Below are 23,485 nucleotides of genomic sequence, written 5' to 3' on the forward strand. Positions count from 1 at the left end.
AGTGTGGATGGACGTCCCGGCCCCTCTGGGTCAGGCGCCGCGGTTGGGTGGAGGCCAAGATGTGGGTCCCAAGGCCTCTCGGACCTGCGGGGTGATCTCCGAGGGCCACACGAGCTCTGCGCTGGTCTTGTCAGAAAGCCCTAAGCGGATGGGACCAGGACCCACCGGGTTTTCGGGACATTACGGTCATAACCCCTCATTGGCAGCCAGACAGCCTTGGTTTTGAACTCTTTCCTGGGGCACGTTTGACCTCAGGAAGGCGAGATAAGGGAGCCCGGGCAGAACTAGGGAGAGGGGCGTGACGTGGGGATGCAGGTGGTGTTTAGAGCAGTGTGGGGGTGTCCCTGCGTTTGGACGGAGACGTGGACGCCACCCAGCCGTGTTCAGAGATCCGAGACCCTGACCCTTCCAGAACGCATTCATCCTAACGCTTATGAAAACAACAGTGGCTGTCACCGTGCGTGAGCCTCCTGGGGTCTCGCAGGCCTCGCGCGGGGGAGCAATCTCTGGTCACCTGCTTGAGAAGGAGACGGGGGGCCCCACCGAGCCACGCCTTGGACAGTGTTTGCAGCACGGACCCGTCCTTCCATTCCCATCTTCAATCCTTCGGCTACGCCTCTCGCGGGAAGTGATTCCACCGTGTAACACGCAGCCTCCGCGGAGGTGTGGCTGAGAAACGAGATCTGGAGTCTCAGCTTGTGGCTTCATTTCTGCACTTTCCAGGTTCCTCTCGTCTTCGCTGAGTGTATTTTAGTACAATTTGCCCTAAATGCCGTGAAACGAGCGGGGCCTTGCGAAAGAAGCCCTGGCTGGACGGCTTTGCGAATGCCGTTTCCCCAACCCACGCGTGTGGCGGTCCAGGGAACGCGAAGCCAAAGGGCGCGGTGGCTGTCCGTCAGTCAGCTTGGCTGCTGCAGAAAATGTTGGCGCTATTGGGGAATTTATAAATTACGTATTTTCATAAGAATGGAGCTATTTTTTGAATGACACAAATCAGGTGTCTGGGGTCGTGTGGGGCTGTCGTTGCAGACGTAGACCCAGCTTTCTCTCACGTCCTCCTTGTTGCGTGGCCGAGTGCTCAGCGACACGGTCTGCCCACACCCCCGAGCACACACGTCTCCCCCGCGTCCAGCGCCCTGGACATCGCACGGGAAGCCTGGGTTCCACGGAGCCCCACCGGGTCGGACTCTGGGGTGGAGACGGGTGATCTGCAGCCGGGCGCGGGGCCGCACTCTGGCTCCCACGGTCCCCGCCAGGGCGGTGTCAGGAGGTGTGTCCAGCCAGCGCTGCTGGTATTTACGTCTGAAGCTGTTCATACTTTCGTTTTTAGACACTTCTTATTACCCCCTGTAATCTTGTCACCAAGTAATCGCTCTCCGGGTAGAATGTTTGTTTTTGATGTCAGCAAGTGTCGGAGTTCGTCTGACTTTTGCGTGTTTTGGCCCAGCGTCCTGGGAGCGGGGCTGGCATAGGGAGCACGCCTCAAAGGCGCAGTGATGGCAGCTAACCCGCAGGGTGGAGGTCAGGGCTGGCTTTGTCCAAGACAGTCACAGCGGAGAATTCCAAGTGCGTGGACCTCCCAAAGTTTAATTTTCTTCTATACATGGACAAAAGGTTCATGCATTTTCATTGTTTATATTTTTCACGGGAATAATATTTTTACAGTGTATCAAGTTATGATACAATTTTCTGCTTGGTGCCCTTGGGGTGCTGCACGTTCAGTGTGTAATCAGCGGCACGGCGGCACAGGCCTGGCACCGGCCCGCGAGCCCACGGACGGGCAGGTCAGTCCCTCGCTCTGCTTCCACCTGTCCCGCCGTGACGCAGGCAATGGCGGCGTTGGACGCAGGGGTGGCTAGGTCAGAGGAGAGAATGCGTGCAGCAGGTTTCCAGAACACGCCTGGCCCGTGTTAGCTGTGCGCAGGGTCCCGGCCGGGGGGAAACAGTCCCCTGAGATGAGATCTGAGGGGCTGAGCCAGAGGAGGGAGCAGGGGTGGGAGGACAGGAGACCGGAGGGGGAAGAGGAGCACACCCTTGGCGGTACAACTGTTTCCCGTGTGCACTGAGCGAGTCTCCTGCTGACTCCGTCAGATGGAAGGGACGGTGGCCGTGTTGGGGACACGGGGCTTCCCCGCTGCTGTCCTCCAGGGCCGGGCTCCCTCGCACCCCCACGGGTCGCACCAACAGAGCTCTTTAGGCAAGAACCGCTCATGGGCCCCAAAGCAGCCACAGCCTGTGCTGGGACACCAAGGACACCGAGGCAAGTGGACGCATCTCCACCTCGAGTCACCCGCCCGAGGGCTCTGGTGCGGGTGTCAAGTGTCCACCGTAGCGTTCCTCCGTATCCCAAACACGCGCTGTCAACAAAGCCGCAGCCGAGGAAACGTGTCAACTGTTAGCATTCGCCTGCCCCTTCCTGGACTCGGCCGTGATCTCGAGTAAGAAACTGGTGCTTCATTGTGGCTGAGCCAGCCTGCTGTATACACTTCCAGGTGACCAAGGTTTGGGGTGCTTGTACCTGCAGGCAGGTCGGCTCTGATCTGCGAGAACAACAACCAGACGTTGAGAAAGGCAGTTTTTGTTGCTAGAGATAATTCTTGCCTTGAGGTACCACCGTCCATAACGGTATCTCATTAGAAGAATTTTAGAATTACAAAGTGCCTACCGAACCTCAAACAAACACAAATCTGGAACAATTAATAACCCGAGAGTTATCTCCAGACATTAAAGACAAGTCGCAGAAACGTCTGCTGTCGTCGTCGAGACGCGCTGGGTGTGCAGGCCGCGTAGGAAACGAACGCAGACGAGCGTTTTGGAGACGAGAGGCGAGCCGCCCTGGCCGCGGTCGGGGGCCGGGGATCCCCGCGAAGGTGAGGGGGAGCAGGGACCAAAGGGTGGCAGGACGGTTGGCTCAGGGGCCATGGCCGGTAAGGAGTCTGTAAACGCTCTTGTAAAAGTTCCCCATCCACTAGAGCAGACGGAAAGGCGGCACGGGGAACCAGGAGAAAGCAGCAAAGGCCTCTGTGTGTCCCGTTTCCGAGGCAGGATCTCCCGCCTGGCGGCGTCGGGGGCTGCAGGGTCCGCGCTCCGGGGTGCGAGGGCGCCCGCGGGGCCTGGCCCGCTCGCCTGGAGGGGGTCCCCGGTGCCGGGTGCTGGGGGGCTGCCCTCCAGCGCCTGGGTTTTCCTTCCTCTGTCTGAAGCTTCCCTGAGAAACCTGCTTCCTCTTCCTGAAGCTCTAATCTCACTCCCTTTCTTTTCTTGCTCCCAATTTTCTCCGTGAAAACGATCCCCAACGGGCGCCTCCTCGAGCTCGTCCCACAGAACTCAAATTCTCGGCCGTGGGCAGGTGCACGGCAGACACCCGGCGCTCAGAGCGGGCGGGCTGTCGGGGCCCATTGCGAGTGTCTCACTGCTCCAGCCGCTTCCCCGGGCCGTGACCCTCCCATTTCACAGCACTCGCTATGAAACCGGCATCGCCAAACCCTTCCTCCCGGCACGATGCCCGCGATGTCCACGCCCCCGTGGCGACCGTCAGGAGGGCTCTGCCAGCGCTGGAGCCCGCACCTTCCCTGCGCCACGGCCGCCTTCTCCGGCCTTGTCCGTGTTGTCAGGCTCATCGTTTCATTACACAGCTACCGCAAAGGCGGGTGGAGAGCATCGTCACGCCCGCCATGCACATGAGCCAATCAGAGAGACTGTGGAAGTGGAAAACGCAGAATGAAGATTAAATCTCAGTCTATCGCTTTAGAGCCAAAGGATGTCACTGTTGTGCCAGTGGCTGCAATGGCCGCTAAGTGTCCCGCACAAACCAGAGGTGGCAGAGTCCGACTGAGCCGGCCTTCGGTCGGAGCCTACGGATGTCGTGATCTGGTCTGGTTCATAAGAAGGCATTGGAAACCGGACTAAAAAATGGGTCAGATTCTGCGAGGAGTTTGTCCTCCGGCATCACCTGTGTTGGTCGCATCTGTGGATTTGTCTCCTGGGTTGGGTCTCACGTCTGTTCTCGTTCTCAGATGATCTTTCAGGAGACGTCGTGATCCTCCAGGTCAGACGGGATGCCCCACCCCAGGCTGCGCGGGCACTTGTGCTCCGCCTTCTGCCATATGGTGGTCGTTTCCCGCTGTCCTCTCTGCACCCCAGAGTTCAAGCCCCGCTAGGGCACGGGCCCCTCTGAATTCCACCTTCCTGCAGTTGGACAACATGCCCTTTACAGAAAGTAGCCACTTAATGATTTAATAACTTCGCTTCAAGCTGGATCTGACTTTTGAGCTAACTTGGAAAGATGCGGCTTTATTCTTAATTAAAGATAGGAGCGAAAGGAGGCAAAGACAATGAAAACGTGAAGTAAGGTGTTTTTAAGATACAAAGTGGCAAAATTACTTCCGTCAAATGAATGAATGAATGCATGAACAAGTGAATGAATGCAACGGCAGTCTCTCTGGGAGAAAACATCCTGCGGCAAATTGTGCTTCACTTTAACATTCGAGCTTCGGACGACTGGCTCTGAAAATAATTTTCACACTGGCGCCGTAGACTTAGGAGTCTCTCTTCTAGTGAAAGAGTGTGACACTCTTTCCTGAAACCTGAGGAAGTCCAGGCTTTGAAATGGAGAAACCGCTCTTTAAAACAGGCCTGACTTTGTAGCCATCTGCCAGGTGTTCCTGGTCACTCTTTTGACCAACCCCTCTCGCCTTCCAGATCTGGTCCCTCGCCAAGGCCAGGCTGCCACCTCCAACCCTAACCCCAGCCCCAACCCTAACCTTCCATCCTACTCCTTGGTGTACACCTCCTCCCTGGAGACAGCAGACGTTCTGGGAAGCTGTCTATCTTCACGTGCCTGGGGCCCAACCTTGAGAAGCGCCTGCTCTTTCAAATCTTACAGCTACAGAATTGTTATTTCAGAGCTGAAATTTCCTTCATGTGGCCTCACACCATATGATGTCCCATATCATAATCAGTGAAAAAAAGAGCTTTTCATCAATATCGCAGTGGGAAAATCCATCCATGTTAAGATTGAAGAGTGTTTTAACCCATTTCTTAAATGGTTTGATTTTGTTTTAAACTTTTCCTTCTGGCTTAAAGCCAGGAATTTCTGAAGAAAAACACGGGCCACGTCTTTGATCCATTGTTTGATCTCCTGACTTTCCGACGCGTGAGCTGCTTGGCGTCCACAAAGACACTTCCTGTGCTCCTCACTCTTCCTTCCACCCCTCACCTTGCACCTGTGCAAATAGCGCTGCTTTGTGGAAATAAAAGCAAATGGGAAACACCTGAGTTCCTCAGGGTTTTTTTTTTTTTTTAAATAAAGTTGCTCAAAGTCTAATTGGTCGCATTCTAAATTTGGCAAAGCGCCTTTGATCTTGAATTGGTTTGAAGACCCTCAAAGGAGTTCTTTTAGCAAATAGTAAAGTCTTCAGAGAATGAATGTTTACTTTTCTTTAATGGGCTCTGTTTATTAATGAACACAACTGAGTTACAAGCTTACTTTCTCCCAGCACTGTCTTCTTGAAACTTCACTGCTGTTAAAAGGGGAGAGGCCTGTGCACAAAGTGTGTGTTGTCTTATTTCTGAGAAAGAAAACTTCCGTTGTTAACGCTACACCGTTAAGTTATCAGAATTGTGGCCACATTCCAAATGCCCGAATGCCAGGCTCTTTTTAAATAAAAAGTTTAGCTCCGTCTCTAAATGAAAGTGGTAATTACAGTGTCTCACCTAAGTCCTCAGCATTTCCTCACTTAGAGTTTTAGGAAATGCAAATAGATTACCTCTTAAACACAAAAATTAGCAGGATTTAGGTATTCTGTCTTTTCATTTGTTAACAAAATAGAAGGCAGCATTCACGGGGGCAGCTGCTCCAAACCAAGGGACTCGCGCCTGGTCCCGAGCCTGTCGTGTGTTCGGAGCCTCCCTACTGTTTTCCCTCTTTCTCGCGTGCGTTCTGGGTGAAGTGAAAATGTGCATCGAAGCTCCCCGGTGGTAGACTGCAACCACGTGTGCTTATGTGCTCGCGCTGCCCGTCTTTAAGTAAAAACACATATTTTTGCAAGACCCTGAAAAGGCAAAGGGTCTGTTTTCACTTGACTCTCAGCTAAATCAAGCACGGCTCATTTTCGCAGGTGAACCTATTCGTAGGGAAAATGAGAGCACGCCACGTGGAACTGCACATGTTTGAAAATTGGCTGTCGCCTTTGTCCTGGAGCAGCGTCTGGCGTGGAGGCCCCGGACCCCGGGTGCCGCCCACCTGCCCACCTGCCTCTTGGGCCCCGCCTTCCCCAGGCAGCCGGGCAGTGGCCCCTGCCGAGCTCCCACAGGAACACGTTTGCCTGGGGTCAGCCACACCTGCCCTTCTGGCTCTTCGGACCCAGACGGGCCCTGGGGGCCGTGGTGCCTGAGGGTGGCCCTCCCCACAGGGCCTCTTCTTCTCCCCTTGACTTTGATGGGTCGAGAGCAGAAGCCTGGGGCAGTCGGCGCTGTGCGAAACGGCCCTTAGGGACACGTGCACCCCACGGGCTCCCGGGGAGAGTGTCCTCCTGCCTGTAGCCACTTCCAAGGACCCTGGGCCCGAAGTCGCCCCATGTGCTGTCTTCGGTTGGGCATTTTCACAGAGCTAAGCAAGCTTCCTCTGCAGCAGGGGCCACTCGTTTACTCAGCAAACATTTATTCAGCAAACAGGAATCCAACAGCTGCACAGGGATGGATTCTGAGAATGTAGACAGAATCCTGCACTGCCCTTTACGTTGGGAAGGGTCACCTCCCGATTCCAAGGGGACGTTCCTGACACTTGCACCTTCCAAAAAGATGACACAATATAAACGTTGAAGTAAATTAGCAAATTTAGCAAATGAATTTACAAATTAAAAGAAAAACATTGCCACTCAGAGCATTAAAGGCAAAACAGAATACGGGTGCATCCCCTTCCAGAGATGAGTGGTTTTGAGTGTCGTCTTGTATGAGACATCAGATGTTGACCTAGAGAATTACCAAATTACTGAGGCTTTGGAAACAGACGATGGCCTAGGAGTTTCAAAGAGGCTCACGTGATGTTTCTGGCCGTGGTGGAAACTGAGTAGCGTCATTCCTCGCGGTCTCATTCCCTGGCCGTGAGTGGCCCTAGATAGCCTGTTTTCCAATGCCTCCCAGAACGTGTCTTTAAATTTGTACGGCTTCTCTCTTTTTTCTCCCCCAAGTTTTTGAGAGTCGATCAAGATAAAGACAAAGACTGTAGCTTGGACTGTGCGGGCTCTCCCCAGAAACCTCTCTGTGCGTCTGACGGAAGGACCTTCCTATCCCGCTGCGAATTTCAACGCGCCAAGTGCAAAGACCCGCAGCTGGAGATCGCTTACAGAGGCAACTGCAAAGGTGAGCTGCCCCGGGCGTGTGTTCAAAGCTCCGCAGATCAGTCGTGAAAACGCGTGTCTGCGTATTTTATTTTCGTATTTGTAAATTTTTATATTTGAAAACTTGGATTATGTTTGTAAATTTTTTTCCAGAGCATGTAAGAAAGAAGAGTAATTTCTACAGATTGCAAGAGCAGAGTCTTCTGTTTCACTGTTCAATGCTCTTTGCTTAGAATGTTTCGTGCCATCCCAACACAAATCTACCCAAGCATTTTATAGTTTTCGTTCCAAAGTCTTCTAACATTATTCTCCCCAAAGTTTACTGCTGTTTCTTTCAACTCTTTCTCATTCTCTTTTTAGTGAGTGGGGTGTGTACTGTGGTACCTATGTAGTTTTCAGTGATTTTTTTTTTCTTTTGGGGCTGATTTTACACTTGCAGTTTCAATGTTCATAATTGGAGAATCAGATTTAGAATTAACTGGTGTGCTTAGAGCAAAACATTGAAATGCTTCCCACATTAATGAAGGGTTTGACTCGATAAAATGCGCTGATGTCTCAAACACAAATAGAGTCATTTTCAGAAAGAGATTTACCTTCTTTCTCCTGTTATCTGGAAGAAAAGACCACACAGACTAAGAAAGCCTCTGAGACGCTGTGCTGCATTGTCTGGCTATTAGCTGCAAAAAGCCTTTAAACAAAGCAAACCCCGGCCACCCGGCAGGCACTGGAGTGCACGGTCGCAGCCCCTCCGTAGCTGGGTTTTGAGCACACTTGCGCCTCCTTTCACGGTGCAGTGTGAAACCAGGAGCACAGACCTGAGTCGCTTTTTCAGACGACAAAGACAAAATTTTGCCATGGTCTTCCGACCTGAGAGTCCTCCGGCTGACATTGTAAAGAAATCTCTGTGTGCTCAGATTCAGAGCCCTGAGCAGACAAACAACTTAAAACTCCCTCTGGAGCCCTGGTCTTTGCCCAGCGACCACCCTCCCTGTGCGCCGGTTTGCCGCAGTGGCCACAGGCACCCGGCGCCGAGCCCTCGCTCCTGCTTACACACGTGTGGCTCTGCCACGACCGATGGCTCCACATCATCGGGGCTTGCTCAGTGTCGTGGGACACTCAGCCGTGGACGGCTGCAGAAAGGCCAGGCAGCAGCCGCAGTGTAGACAGCTGGGTTCCCAGTGAGTCCCTGGGGAGTTACTTTATGTCTGAGGGCACAGGAGAGAAGGGTGCCGCGGGGTTCAGAGTCCCTGTGGTCAGGTGGTGTCTCTAAAATGTCCCTCACTCCATGGTGTTATCTTCCTCTTGCCAAGAAAGGCACAAAGACCCCAGGGCAGGATCCCAGTCAGAGGGGCCAAAAGAGGGGCCGGAAGAGGTAGGTGGAGCCAGATCATGGAGGCCTGGAGTGGGGGGCTCTGCAGTCCGCTCTCACCTGGGGAGATGGGGTCTCTGCAGTCTGCTCTCACCTGGGGAGATGGGGTCTCTGCAGTCTACTCTCACCTGGGGAGATGGGGTCTCTGCAGTCCACTCTCACCTGGGGAGATGGGGGACTCTGCAGTCTGCTCTCACCTGGGGAGATGGGGTCTCTGCAGTCCGCTCTCACCTGGGGAGATGGGGGACTCTGCACTCTACTCTCACCTGGGGAGATGGGGGTCTCTGCAGTCTGCTCTCACCTGGGGAGATGGGGTCTCTGCAGTCTACTCTCACCTGGGGAGATGGGGGACTCTGCAGTCTGCTCTCACCTGGGGAGATGGGGTCTCTGCAGTCTACTCTCACCTGGGGAGATGGGGTCTCTGCAGTCCGCTCTCACCTGGGGAGATGGGGGACTCTGCAGTCCGCTCTCACCTGGGGAGATGGGGGACTCTGCAGTCCGCTCTCACCTGGGGAGATGGGGACTCTGCAGTCCGCTCTCACCTGGGGAGATGGGGGTCTCTGCAGTCCGCTCTCACCTGGGCAGATGGGGACTCTGCAGTCCGCTCTCACCTGGGGAGATGGGGGACTCTGCAGTCCGCTCTCACCTGGGGAGATGGGGTCTCTGCAGTCCGCTCTCACCTGGGGAGATGGGGACTCTGCAGTCTGCTCTCACCTGGGGAGATGGGGGACTCTGCAGTCCGCTCTCACCTGGGGAGATGGAAAGGTGTGAACATAATTAGTCTTGTTCTTAAACCCTGGAGTGTTTCAAAAAGGACACACAAAGGGAAGAAATCAGCTACTTTCAAATGAAAAGTGTCACTTTAATTCACTAAGTAAGGCCAACATGCTATTGAGTTTGCAAGAAAAAAGGCACCCAAAAAGTATTTGATTAATCCTTTAAATAAACACATTACAGTGATAGTATCCTATCTGAATCAAAAACCATGAGACATAAAGGTGTGGAGGTGAAATTAATGCTACAGAGGGACAGGGATGGAGAGACAGGGGCCAGAGGGACAGGCAGACACAGGACAGAAGGACGGAGGGACAGAGGGGGAGGGGCAGAGCCACTCTCCTTGTGGCCTGGGACTAGGCTGCCCCCTGGGGCTGCTTTGCCTGCCTGGGCGATGGACCCCCAACCTCAGAACCGAGGTGCCGAGAGCTGGGCTGAGGACAAGCACCTGCTCTCCCCAGAGAATCGCCGTCCACGTTGGGCGTCCTGCGGACAGGCCGTGGGGCCTCGGCAGAGCCGCAGCCTCTGAGGCCGGCCCAGGGGTTTGGTCAGTGGAGGCCAAGGACACGGCTGGCTCTCGGGTGGGACCCAGGCCCCGGAGACCCCTGCCCCAGCCTCCGGCGTGGCCTCCCCCAAGCATCGCCTCCCGTGCCCGCCACGCAGGGCAGGGCCGAGGCTGGACTCCTCGGTGACGGGGCGAATCTGAACCTAACACAGGAAGGTGAAGTCGGCGTTGGTCCATTTGTGCCTGTTTCCGTCTGCGCCCCACGCGTGCAGCGGCGCTGCCCTGGCGATTCCCTGGGCTGGAAAGCTCGTCCGCTTCACCAGATTTATATGATAAAACCGTGGCACAAAAACGTGATGCAGGAGAAGGGGGCGGAAATGAAATTCGCCTCACCGAAGTGCGTCTGGCTGAAATCGAGAGGACTGGGGCAGAGTCCACCAGGTCCACAGACTCAACGTCGTGTTCATTTGGCCCTGCGGGTGCCACGGCAGCAAACCCTAACGGCAGGATCAGGAGAGACGGCCATCCACGCGCCGTGGTTATCGCGTGACCACGCGTGGCGCATCGCGGTTCCAGCTGTGGCCGGCGGGCGGCTCCGAGAGGCTCTGCGTCCAGCTGGGTGGGCCGGGTCTGTTCCCGGGGGGCGGCCCTCACAGAGGGGCTCCAGGGAGCCGGGATCACCGCGGCTCGGGGCCTTACTGGGGGGCAGGCTCCTTCCCGGGGCCGGGTCGCTGGCGGGGGCTCACCCACCGGTGTGTCCAAAGCAACCGTGGCCACTCACGAATGGGGGGAGGCGTCGCCGAGCCCAGCGCTGACGTGGCCAGACACGAGCCGTGGCTGCCACGGCGCAGCCTGTGCCGCTGTTTCCCCCCTTCCCTCCGAGCATAGATACTGCAAGTTCCACGACAAAGCCCAGACAGAGAACTTTCCTCCCTGAAGGTGCTGGAGAGGGCAGAGGGCCATCCCCTCAGATCCGCTCCAGCCACACAGATAACCACGCGGCGTCCCTAAGGGATTCCCGGTGTGGACCGGCTGGAGCCACACGGCGCCGCCCTGGCAAAAGCGACGCTCCCGCTGTCTTCGGCATTCTGAGGGCATTTTCACATTTTTGGAGGGTGATACTTCTATAGGCCTGTCTCTTGGATGTGCTAGTTTAGAAACAACAATTAAAATATTTTAGTCCACGTTTTAATTAAATTGGATTTAAATGCCTCATGCATTTTATGTTATTATCTAACCATTGACCTCAAATAGAATTGCAGTGGTTTATACTGGTGGATTTTTCTTGTATTTTCACAGAAATTTGTGGAATTTGTGTTTTCAGAACTCAGCAAACACATTAATATTTTTCTCGTGATCTAAGCTGATCAGGGCTTTCTTTTTAACAAAATCTCTGGCATTAAATAAAAAAGCCAAAAAAATGCCAAGAGACCTTGGAATGATTTTGAGGTCTCTGGAAACAAAACTATAACAAATATCTGACAAAACATCTTCCTTGGAGACTTGCAAGACCCAGGGCTTCTTGCGGAACCGATCCGTGTGGGAGCCTCACTCACCGCCGGCACCGGCCCTGGGAAGCCTGAGGCGCGGCCTGGTCCCCGCGGCGTCGTGCAGAGAGCAGGCCCCTGAGCAGCAGGTCCCTGTCACGTCAGAGCCACGGCTCACGTGTGCATCCGCAGGCCGTTGCTGACCGTGCTGCTCCGATGAGGTCTTAGAACATCCATTCTTTCCCCAGTGACCCCGGAGCGAAGCGTGGAGCCCGCACTGGCCACGCGGTGTTTTCCTTGCAGAAACCCTGCAGTTGGTGCTGGGGCCTTTTGCCCACACTGGGTCTGCCAAGACAGGGTGCCCCACTGCAGGACCCCCCGGGAAAGCCCGTTCCCTCCAGATCATCCCCCACAGCCGGCTGCATGCTGGGACCTGGGCCCGACGCCCTGTCCGTGGCTGCCCCTCGAGCATCGTCTGCAGCCCTTGCGGTGCGGCGGTGATGGCTCTGTGCTTGTGGGCAGCAGTGCCACAGGCGTCTGGGGTCCCACGTCCTGGGCGTCCTGGGCAAGCCACCTGCAGCGTGCTTCCGGACGTCCAGTTTGGAGCAGCCGTGGCAGGCGCGACTCGGGGAAGAGCAGCAGGGCTCCGGCCTGGGTGCCAGGATTGGGTGCAGCCTTGCTCCTCCCGGCCTGGGCCTGGGCTGGCCGTGTGAGGGCGTCAGCAGGGACACCCCACGCTACCCAGGCCAGGGCGCACTGAGAATTCAGTGGAAGGAGGCGACCACAGCCCGCGTGGCCATCGTGAGGGCTCGTCACACCCGAAACCAGTGAGGGGTCCTGGTGGCTCCACACGAGGCCTGGAGGCCGTCTGTCCTCCCGTCCAGTACGTGTGGCCATCCCAGAACCTGCTCCGGTGTCCCTGTCACAATCGTATGAAAGAATACGCCAGGAGTGTGCGTACAGTGGGAACTGGCGCGCGGCCTCTGGCCGACGACCTCCGCCCTCCTCGCCCGGGCCTGAGGGGGGCTCGTGTTAGGTGAAACTGCACACCCTCGCTCTCATGTTCAGGCCTTGATCAGAAACACGACAGAATATTCCTGGCATGTTGCTAACGAGGATCTTTCTCCGTTTGCTCTAGCAACCGCTGAGCTCAAAGCAGCGGCTCCTCCGGGAGCAGGCGCCGCACAGCACAGCCCGTGAGGCCTCCGCCCTCTGCAAGGCTGTAGCCAAAGGTAGAGCAGAGAATTTGGTGGCCACCTGCATAGTCATCTACTAATATTTTGATGTGTTGACAATCACAGTTGTTATCACAGAGACGGTCATGACCAGTTGTTTCTTACGAAAATATTGAGATTGTCTGAATACCGTAATATGTTCTTGCAATGGTTTGCCGTTTGCCTTAACTTTTCCTTTACAATTCGGCAACCCCATTACACACCTAGGGCTTTCCTAGTACAAGGTCGTTGCTGCTTTTGTTCATTTACAATGAGAGCGCTTATTTAAAAAGAAAATGTCATTCCTGCCCTCCCCTTGCCTGAGATAATGCCTTTTTCGTTAGGGTCAGGAGGTGTTGGTAGATGTGCCAGTCTGTTGCTGTGGGGCAGTAGCAGGCACCTTGCCTGGACCCTGCGGGCTCCTCTCCACGCGCACCGGCCGGGGCAGGATGGCCCATCATGCTGCAGGGCACGGCAGCACGGAGCTCCCAGCTCTTCTCCGAGTCTGGCCTTGAACATCAGGGCCGGGTAAGATGTGACAGCTTTTAAAACGCAGCATCTTCCTTCATTTGCTGTCTATAGAAAGGAAAGCCATGCCACTCAGAGGGCGGCCATCCCCACGGCACTGCGCGGCGGGCGTGCTTCCTTGGCTTGGGTGCCATCTGTGCACTTGGCCCATAGCGTTCTCACCCCAGCTGTGCCCGCGCCGGCCCTGCACCAGGTCACCAGGAGACGGCAGTGGAAACTGCCCTCGACCTCAGAGAGTGTACACCCGAGCCCGTCACCAGTGGCCGTGCCAGATCTGGAGTCCGAACACCTGCTGGCTGGCGGAGCACCCAGGCCGGCCCCTCGTTCTGTGCTTTGTGAGTGGGACCCTGGAATTACGCTTCTCCCGAAGGTTTCTCCCTACCGCAGTGGGAAGCTTGTTGAACGGCGTCAAAGGCTCGACACATTATCTCTGGTGTAAACCAAACATCGTAGAAGACCAACAGGCAGAGTTCAAAGAAGTCTCGATTCACTTTTGTCTGGCTTAGTGTGTTTGTGTCACCCTGTCCTGGCATAGACAGGATCCTGAAAAAGGAGCTCTCTGGGCTGAGGTCAGTCGAGTTCAGGGTCACCTGTGAACATGACCGTTTCATGACCTTGTTTTGAACAGGCAACCTCAAAGCTTCCTTTTACCTGTTCCTTTTAATCGTGGCTTTCCAAAGTCCTTCTGTGTAAAATATGCAGCAAAGTTCTCTTCTGATTCTGCTTAATCCTGTTTTGAGAGATTTTAGCAAAGTAGGGATTATTTGCTTCCTGTTTAAAAGAAAACCATAGACATAACCATTATAAAACGCTGCTGTTTATTTCCGGTGTGCAGAGAGCGTCACGTTTTGATCGTTTCCGTGACTAACTTATCTGGATACACAAACAACTTGCATCCCTATTTTACTTTGCAATTGAGAGGGGAAACTCAACAACCTGGTAGAAATAAATTGCTTATAAAACTCATTAACCCAAAATTTGTGAATATTTTCTGTTAAAAACCTGTTGTTATTGATGCCTGCTGAGCACAGGGATGAATTCTTTATTGGTGAAGTCCTGGCTCTTTCAGGTAAGAGCAAAAATATTTAACCAAATTTACATCAGATAGTTTTCTTTGGTTTGGTAAAAAGCGATTAGATTCTTCAATTAGAAGGAAATTAAATTAATAGTTTTATTTAATTAAAATATTACTATTAAAGTTTTCAGTTAAGATAGATTTTCCCATGAGATCAATAGAAGGTACTCAAGATCAATAGAAAGTGATCAAGTAGAAAAGTACTATGATCCAGAATATCATGACACCACTTCATACCCACTGAGATGGCTGTCACAATTTAAAAAAAAAAACAAAATAAATATTGGCCAGAGAATTGCAATACTTTTCTGCTGTTGACTGGAATGTAAAATGGTTCAGTCACAGTGGAAAACAGTCTGGTGCTTCCTCCGTAAGTTAAACACAGAACCGCCGTGTGCCCCGTGAATTCTGCTCCTGCGTATTTACCCCAAAGACTTGAAAACAGGTGTTCCAACAAAAAGATGCGAATGTTCAAAACAGCATTACTCACAGTGGCCAAAAGATGGAAAACCCAGTGTCCACCAACAGGTGAATGGACAAGCTGTGGTCTATCCGTCCACGGGAATATAATTTGGCCGCAGAAAGGAACGGCGCTCTGATCCATGCCATGGCGTAGCTGAGCCTCGAGGACATCGCGCGAGTGGACGGGTCAGGCACGAAAGGCCACAGACTGTAGGATTCCATTTCCGTGGAGCGTCCAGGACAGGCAGATCCACAGAGACAGGGCGTAGAGTGAAAGTTCTGGGGGTGGGACGGGATGGAAATGGGGCGTGACTGCTTAGTGGGCACCGGGTTTCCTTTTGGGGTGATGGAAACGTCTGGAACTACACAGAGGTGAAGGTTGCACAACTTTGAGAAGGTATTAAATTGTTCACTTTAAAATGGTTAGAATGATAAATTGTGTTACACATGGCTGTACCATGATAAAAAATACTTTGCTTATATTTTGAGGATTTAACATCCAAACAGTTCGCAGTAAAGTGTCCAAAGAAAAATCTCAAAAGACCCCTGAACCATTAGGGACCTGCTCAGTTTTAACTTAACCACAAGCATCACACGGAGTAAAAACACAGCGAGGGAAGAAATTTATCTCCTGTAAGTGAAGTTTCAAGCGGCAGATGTTGAACCTTTCTGTTCCATTCTTTCGAAAGTGATTAACAATTAGGAAGTTGGAAATAACACAATTCGAGGGTGTGTGAAATATTCTGATTTTTATAAAGAGGACGTCTAATCGAGACTCAGCGTGCACACAGCACACAATGGTTTGCCGTGGCAGTGAGCACAGAGGAGGGGTCCCTGTCATGCTGCGAATTCCCGGTGGTCTTCCGCCGCTCGACGGGCTGGATCCGGGTGGCCACTGCTCAGACTTCTAGTAGTAAAGCTCTTGTACCTGATTTAACACGAAGTATCTGGAGTGAGGAATAACAAATAGGTAGAATGAGCCGTAACAGGAGGTTCGCTGTCTCGCCTTTGTGTTCAATAAGGTGACCGCAGACCGGCCTGGGGGAGACTTACACAGGCTCCGCGCTCCACGCCGCCGAGTCCTGACTGTCTCCTAAGACTAAGTTGTCTGCAGTAGGCTAGACGTGTACTTGGAATTTAATATTCTGTTAAACCAAGGGCTGCGTGTTTGAGAACTATCTGATCAGCGGCAAATGTGAGGTCTTTAAAAAAGCCCGAGCGGGGAACAAAGCCCACATGTTGTTTGGAAAAACGTACGCTTTTCTGGCACGATCCGTGGTAGCTCAAATATTAGAAAAAATTTATAGCTCCGCCCCTGCCCTGAACCCTTGCAAGCTGGAACCCGTATCACTTCTCCTTTTAGACAGTCAGACCACGGGTTGGACTAAGGGAAAAAAAACAAAACAGAAGTCCAGCGAGGCAGCGTTTCCCCTCAGCTGAAACACAGGCTGCATTGAAACCACACGCCGCTGAGTGCCGGCCAGCCGGGCCGAAATGCAGCCGAGACAGAGGGCACAGAGCCGGGATGAAGGAGCGCGATCCGGATGCACAGGCCCCTCGGGCCCCGCGCCGCGTGCCGCCCGGAGGTTCTGCAAACGCCCAGGATAACTCGTGCGAATGCCTCAAAGGACGTTCAGCGCGGAGCCCACGCTCAGCACACTGTGGCCGTTGGAGCCACCACAGAGCCGCCGGCGCCCGTGAGCGCTGCCCAGCTCGGCGTTCTGTCCTAGCAGCGGCTTGTAACCACCAGGGACTCGGAAAGTCACCGTCTGGAGATTGCGGAAGTGCCTTCCGGAGTCAAGGGGGACTGTGAGCTCTCAAGACCGAGGTGCTCGTAATGTAAGTCTGGAAACACTGGAAAAACTGGGAAGGCCGTTCTTCTCAAGTTTTAGAATTCAAGGGAACGACACCGCACAATGATCCAAAGCAGTAAAGCCCGTGCTCGCGGCGGTGCTCCTGGCGTCGACAAACGTCGCCGACTTTCTTCCCGGGCGGTGGGAAGCCCAGGAGGGCCCGGGCGGAGGGCACTCACTGACCCGGGGCTCACAGCTCATGCCCGGAGTCTGACAGGAGCATCGGCGACAGGCTCCGTGGGCCTCAGATGCTGTGTCGGTCCTGGTTGTGCGATTCCAGGAAAACCGTGGATCTCGCACTGCTGGTCTCCTTGTCTCTACTTCCTGAGCAGCGTTTTCCAGAGTGAGAGCAGACGTGCTTGTACGTCTCTAGACTTTTCCATCTTTACCAGTTTATTGAGTCCCCGGGGATGTCGGCCTAAGTAGCAGCAGCAGCATAGCGTTAATATCAAATTGTACTTTGCAGTAATTTTAACATGGATCTGTGAGCAGTCGGGGAGGGAGGAGGTGTTCTGAGGATGTCTGACCTGTTATCCGCTTGGTCGTCAGACTTTCCCTGTGACACTGGAAGGGGCAGGAGCTTACTATCCACTTTGAGATCCCGGGAAACTGAGAAACAGAGAGCGGCGATGCCCCACGGGTTCCTGGCAAAGGTGGCCTCAGCGTGGGCAGGTGCCCTGGCGCAGGTGTGCGTGGAAGGCCCCCGCGAGGTGTCCCAAAACCCCTCCCCCAGTCCCTTCCGTTTGGTCTGGTTTTAACAGTGGCATCTGGACCTGCCCCAGCTCTGTGTCTGGACTTGATCCTGGCGTGCTCAGACGGGTGTCTGTGGACCGGCAGAGCCCGCCCATGCCTGGCCGGACAGACGGCGTTTCTCCCTTGCCAGGGCCCATCCCTCTCCCCAGGGACCAGCTGAGCCTCAGTCTCCCTACTCATCCCCTTTGGAAAATGATCTGCTCTTCCCTCCCAAGCCCGTCTCCAGGGTAGGAACAGGGCTGCCCGCCTGCGGCTCCTGCTCTCCTTGCTGGGGGCTGCGTTGCCTGCAAAACCCCTTCCGGCCTCGAGGTTCTCGACGCGTCTGTGACTCATGCATCTTCCGGAACTCTGTGCCCTGTCTTCTCACAGTTGCATAACCTCTGCCCTCCGCTTCCCCGCAGACATGTCCAGGTGTGTGGCCGAACGGAAGTACACCCAGGAGCAAGCCCGGAAGGAGTTCCAGCAAGTGTTCATTCCTGAGTGCAATGAGGACGGCACCTACAGCCAGGTTACCCGCCGCGCTGGGGAGGAGGGTGCGGGCCGGGGGGACGGGGAAGGAGCAGGGCTGTTCTGGGGGAAATCGCCTTCTGTATTTTAGAGGCTAGTTCATAACGAGCCCGTTGGCGTAAACAGACGTGCAAGTAAACGTCCGTGCCGCCTCCTCAGCCGGCTCCGGCACTCCCGCCACTGCTGCCGTGCGCACCTTCCCGCTCTGAATTCCCCGCGGCAGCTTCCTCCTGAGGCTCATTAGGCCTCGCTGACCTGCTCGCTGCTGAGAGTTTAATGTGGGCTTAGCCGTAACGACAGGGGCTCACCGGAAGTCGCACGGCACCTATGCTGGGAGTGAGCTCCCCGACTGTTCAGTCCGAGCCACCGGCTTCGCAGGCGGAAGCTGAGCCGAGTCAGTTCACGCTCAGACGCGCGGCCGACGGCGCTGTCGAGAGCACAACCCAATTCTTTATTCCGATGTGTCAATACTGTTATTCTTTATTAAGGAAAAAAATCCCTCAAATACAGTGCCAGCTAACACATGGCAGGAAAACAAAAGCGCATCTGCCATTTACCACACCTGTGAGCCGACAGGTAATGATGCGAGCTCTGTGTCTCTGCAATGGCCATTTGACCCTTCAAAGACAGCGCAGGCGAGAACAAGAGACTAAGCAGAGCAGTCGGCGCCAGGGAAGCGTCTGGTTCTCGCTGGTGGTGTCTGGGGTGGAGGTGGGGTGCGTCCTGCTGGTGGCCGGACTCCAGACCCCTCCTGCTGGCCCTGCCAGGGACCGACGGGGGCGCTGAGCAAAGTCTCCTGACCGCTTTGGGCCTCGGTGTCCCCATTCGTAGGGTGAGAGCTTGGGCTCCGCCTCTAAGGTTGCAAGCCTTGGATGCTTCACTCTCCCCACCACGTGCCAGCAGCTCCGACAGCTCGTCTGTGGAACCCTGTGGTCTAGGGCAGCCCCTCGGCCCCACTGCGTATGCAAAGTGGCATAAGGGGCACTGGGTGCACCAGTTCCTGTCTGAGACGGTGCCGTGGGGGTCAGAGTCGGCCTCAGACTGGAAGGTGCTCCGTGTGCCAACCCCGGGAGAGCTCACCCTGCCCTGTCCCCTCCCGCAGGTCCAGTGTCACAGCTACACGGGATACTGCTGGTGCGTCACGCCCAACGGAAGGCCCATCAGTGGCACGGCCGTGGCCCACAAGACACCCAGGTGCCCGGGTAGGTCTGACCTGACTTCCAGCGGGAAACGTCCACGGGCATTAGTGTGCCGTGTCTTCCCGGCATCTTGCCTGCGCTGATCCGTAATCGGAAGGAGATCCAGTTTGGGTGGATTGTCGGCAGCCATGGGTTTGGGTCACTGGACAGGGCCTAAGATGTTTGCGACATGAGTTTTTGTTTCTGAGCGGAGAAAAGCAAAGGCGCGTGTGCGCACAGGTGGGACGAGGTCAGCTCAGCGAGACACCCAGGTCTGAATCGCGGGAAGTGAGATTCAGGATCTTAAATTTAAAAATTACCCAAGTCACCAGTGGAAATGACCAACTGTTTTCTTTGGCCAAAAAAGTGAAAATGTCTGGTTTCACGTGTATGTTTTCAAAGAAAAAGTGGATCATTCTTCACCGGTCAGTATCCAAATGGTTTATTTGTGTCGTTTTGTTACTCAGAAGAGGGCTTGATGTACTGAAAGTAATGAAATTAGCAGGATAAAAATCTACAAAATGTTCTCTGTTCCATTACCATTTTATTGAAAATGCTATAGATGATTCATATCACTTTCATCTGAAAATAATCTGCAGCCCAAGTTTGATTAACTCGGGGAGAGTTACCCAGACTGTGGACCGTCTGTCAAGAAATTTCATGATCATCCATCCAAATTCCTCGATTATACAGACGAGGATAGGTAACGCATGTCATTATATTAATATCACAGCTAAAGTGCAAAACACTGTTCCTAGTTTTTCATGGAAAATATTGAAACATTTCCATTTAGAGTTTACCTTTAGACTCATTTTCTCTTCCAGTGGCAGGCATCGTATAACTGGGAATTCTGTTCGTAATTGAGACATCACGAACATCCCAGAGCCCAGGCACAGGTTAGACTCAGGGCTGTCTACCGCCTCTGTGAGAATGATGGGATTTGCAATTCACAATAACATGAAGCCGGATGTTTCAAGTGACTGGTCATTACCGAAACGCCTTGGGGCGTGCATCTTGTGGAACTAAAAATATGTTTATTTTTAAAAAACTGTTCTATAATCTAGGGCCTAAAAATTGCTGAAAATATATTTTTCTAAGCTAACATTCACATCTAATAGTTCTTTTACAAATTCGTGGGGGAAGAGAGAAAGAGAAGGGACATGGTGAAGTTGTCCGCAGCGTTTGCCGCTCTCCCTGGAAGACGCGCTCACGCGCTGTTTCGTTCCTTCCGTGCAGCGGGCTGCCGAGCTGAGCCTTGTGTGATGAAGGAGAAAGCAGCGTGGATATCTATTTTCGTGATTTTAGTGATACCATCTGAAAAATTAAGAAGTGTCCAAAAGAACTTTCTTAGAAAAAACCATGTGCAAAATCGGTTGAATTTCGTGCCGTCTCCAAATATTGCTTTGTCTCTGGAATCAGTGAACTGTTCACTTGCGTTATTTTTTCCAACCAGGTATCGGCAACATTTCCCTATATAGAAACGGTCCATTTTTTTTTCACCACTCATGTTGATTTTTGGTTCAAGGAGTGGATCAGGGAAGAAAGAGTGTCCTGTTCTTTTACTTAAACTCTGGTACGTATTGTGTGGAAGATGCTACTGAGTAGGAAGCCGAGTGTTCCGGATTAAACGTGCTGATTTAGGGCGGCAGTCTCCCCGGGAAGAACGCATTGCAGGCAGCAGAGTTTCCAGTCCGCGGTGTGGCCCTGGCTACACCCTGGACGCCGGCTTGGCAGGTGTCGCCTCGCACCTGCTCACCTGGTTGCTGTGGTAATACGCTCCGCATCTCCCACAGAGGGACGGAAAACTCTCTGATCTGCAGCTGCCGTCTGTGGTTTATTCTGCGCACACGTGGGCGTCGGGGAGCAGGTGTCAGTGCTAGGAACACTTTCTGAAACTTCGTGGATCCGTGGTGAGTCACTGAGGAAGTCTGAAATTTAAGGGAGAGTCAGGGGAGGGCCGAGTGTGCATCCTCCTCCGCTGTCGTGAGGAACCTACAGCCTTTTCACGGTGTAATTTAACTCCTTGCAGATGTTGACACGACCCTCACAAATAATGCAGAAAAGCAGGACATGGGGCACCACTTTGCCTGAGATCGTGACTAGTCCCGTGGGCCCCAGCTGGCCACAGCTGCTATCCGCAAACACCGGGGAGCTCAGTCTCTGGGCACATCCTCAGTAGCTCACTGAAAACTCAGCTGGTGTGCAGAACGGCTAGAATGCATAGCTACCCTCCGTGAAGGATGGGAGCGACTTTTGTCAAGTTTAGTAAAATTGAGTCGACTTCAGTGTTCGACGAGTATCTTTGGCCCTCAAGTTCACACCACGCTTACCATGTAAGTGCACTCTACGAAAATATAAAATCTGAAAACAAGATTGAAAATGAGCGCTAGTAACTGCCACGCAGAAGGTGCACCTGCGTGTTTGTTAGCAACACGGGCGAGCACCCCGGGTGGGCCGCGTGGGAGGGAAATGAGATTCGTGAGAGGGTGAGATTCCCGTGCAATGGGGAGAGGCCTTGACCCAAATCCTGCCGCCTCTCAGCTGTTGGAGAAAAACCTTTCAAAGGGGATAGATTCCTTTATTTCATAATTATGTATTTTTAAGCTATCAATGCAAAATAGCTAAATTCCTATCGATAGTAATAAAAATGAGATAATGGGCCAATCTTGCAGGAAAATGGTCAAAAGTCCTAAACAGGCAGCATTTTATAAAGAAGGAAGCGTAATGACCAGCAAAGCTAGTAAAAGCCGGTTTGCATCCTCGGCACCAGGGATGCAAAGTAAAGCTGCGCTACAATGCCCCCACGCCCACCTGCTCAGCGGGAATGACACGACCTGACTCTGAGGCTCCTGGGAAAGGACAGAGGACAGACTCCCATACATCGCTGGTGGGGTGTGCCCCAGCCCCACCCTGCAAAATCAGCTGCCACTCCACATGGGGGTGCCACTCCACCTGGGGGTGACTCAGGCCCGGCGACTCCACTCCAGGATGGAGCCTGGAGGACCGCACTGACCCGCGTAGCAGAGACACGCGGGAGTGTCCCCAGCAGCACTAGTGCAACAACCGAGTCCTGGAGACAGACCTATATCACCTGGTGTCTGGCTGGGGAAAGTGTTGCAGCTTACTGGGTTCATGCTGTAGAATAATCAACAACAATGCAAGTGCAGATACTGTCCCCCCCAGTGAGGCCATCCCCCCGGTGAGAGGGGCCACATGCAGAGACACGCACCCAACCACGAGTCTGTCCACGCTCAGAACAGACCAAGCTCAGCTCCAGCACTGGACCAAGTCCTGCAGTGGTCCACCACACAGACAGGACAGACAGGGGTGCGTGTCAGACACGGGGGGTACACCACACGGACAGACAGGGGTGCGTGTCACACAAGGGGGGTACACCACACGGACAGACAGATGCGTGTCACACACAGGGGGTTGGGCGCTGGCAGTGGAGGGGAATTCTGTGGTTGGAAAGGGGGCTGACCTGGGGACCCTCTTCCTGCCCTGAGTGCTGTTCTCACAGGTCACTGGGGTCACAGATGGATAGAGGTCCATGGTGGGTACATCTATGTTTTGTGAACTTTTATGTGTGGGTGTAAATATTTCAGAAATTAAAAATGTTCAAGCATGCAAATGCCACTGGAAGAGGTAACACCCTGGCCCGAGTTCCCTCTAAAGACACACATGTTTCTGGCGTCCTTTCCTGGGGATTCTTAGAGGGGAACCGGGCAAGCGCTCAGGACTGACAGCAGGAGGTGAGGACAGCGCACCCCGCGCCGCGGGGAAGGTGGGAGGGAGGGCACGGCGGAGACGCCAGAACTCATGTGTACGAGGGTGCTCGGGAGTGGTGGGGAGAGCGGGCTCTGTCAGTGTCCTGAACACCCGCTGTGATCACAGCTCCGGGGTCCGGGGGCCCCTGAGTCTGGCACCTAAGGGCAGCCTGGTCCGCGGTGCTGTGCCTGCTGTCACAGAGGTAGGACGGCTGTCCCAAGGCTGTCCTAGCTGCAGAGCTAGGACCTAAATCTGTGTCTTTGTTTGCATAACCCACATTTCCTCCTCCCTGAATACCATAATTTCTAAATTCGCTGGGCCTTGAATTCCTTATTTATAAGAAAAAATGAGTTTGAATATGGCCTTCCAATTGCACCTCCCACCTCTGAGGTTCTATGATGAGGCGGCACCTCTGCCCAGGTCCCGAATGCTGAGTGTCTGGGCAGCCCGACAAGCCGGCCTGGCCCCTCCGAGCCACGTTAAACCCTCGGTGAGTCTGAAAGACCGTCGACGTCCACAGGCTCTGATCAAGACAACCTGCTTCTTGGACGGCTGTCAACCTGGCGCTAATGCGCAGGCGGCACAGGTCTCGCAGCTAGCGAGGGACGCGCCCCCCCTTTCTTCCCAGCCACGCAACCTGTGGTCTCAGAGTGGAGATCGAGGCATGAGGGACAG

The 23,485-nt window shown here is 53.9% G+C and overlaps 1 protein-coding gene across 1 annotated transcript in view; it reads left to right on the forward strand.

Moving 5' to 3' along the window:
- Nucleotides 1-2,920: 2,920 nt before the first annotated feature.
- SMOC2 (SPARC related modular calcium binding 2) overlaps nt 2,921-23,485 on the forward strand; it is a 131,566-nt gene continuing 111,001 nt past the window's right edge. The window contains exons 1-4 of the mRNA XM_012658961.1: nt 2,921-2,927; nt 7,141-7,359; nt 17,759-17,865; nt 18,967-19,066. Coding sequence (XP_012514415.1) covers nt 2,921-2,927; nt 7,141-7,359; nt 17,759-17,865; nt 18,967-19,066 — 433 coding nt within the window. The remainder of the gene's footprint in view (nt 2,928-7,140; nt 7,360-17,758; nt 17,866-18,966; nt 19,067-23,485) is intronic.

The sequence above is a fragment of the Propithecus coquereli genome, unplaced genomic scaffold (genome assembly GCF_000956105.1).
Source record: "Propithecus coquereli isolate 6110/MARCELLA unplaced genomic scaffold, Pcoq_1.0 Scaffold591, whole genome shotgun sequence".
Classification (NCBI taxonomy): domain Eukaryota; kingdom Metazoa; phylum Chordata; class Mammalia; order Primates; family Indriidae; genus Propithecus; species Propithecus coquereli.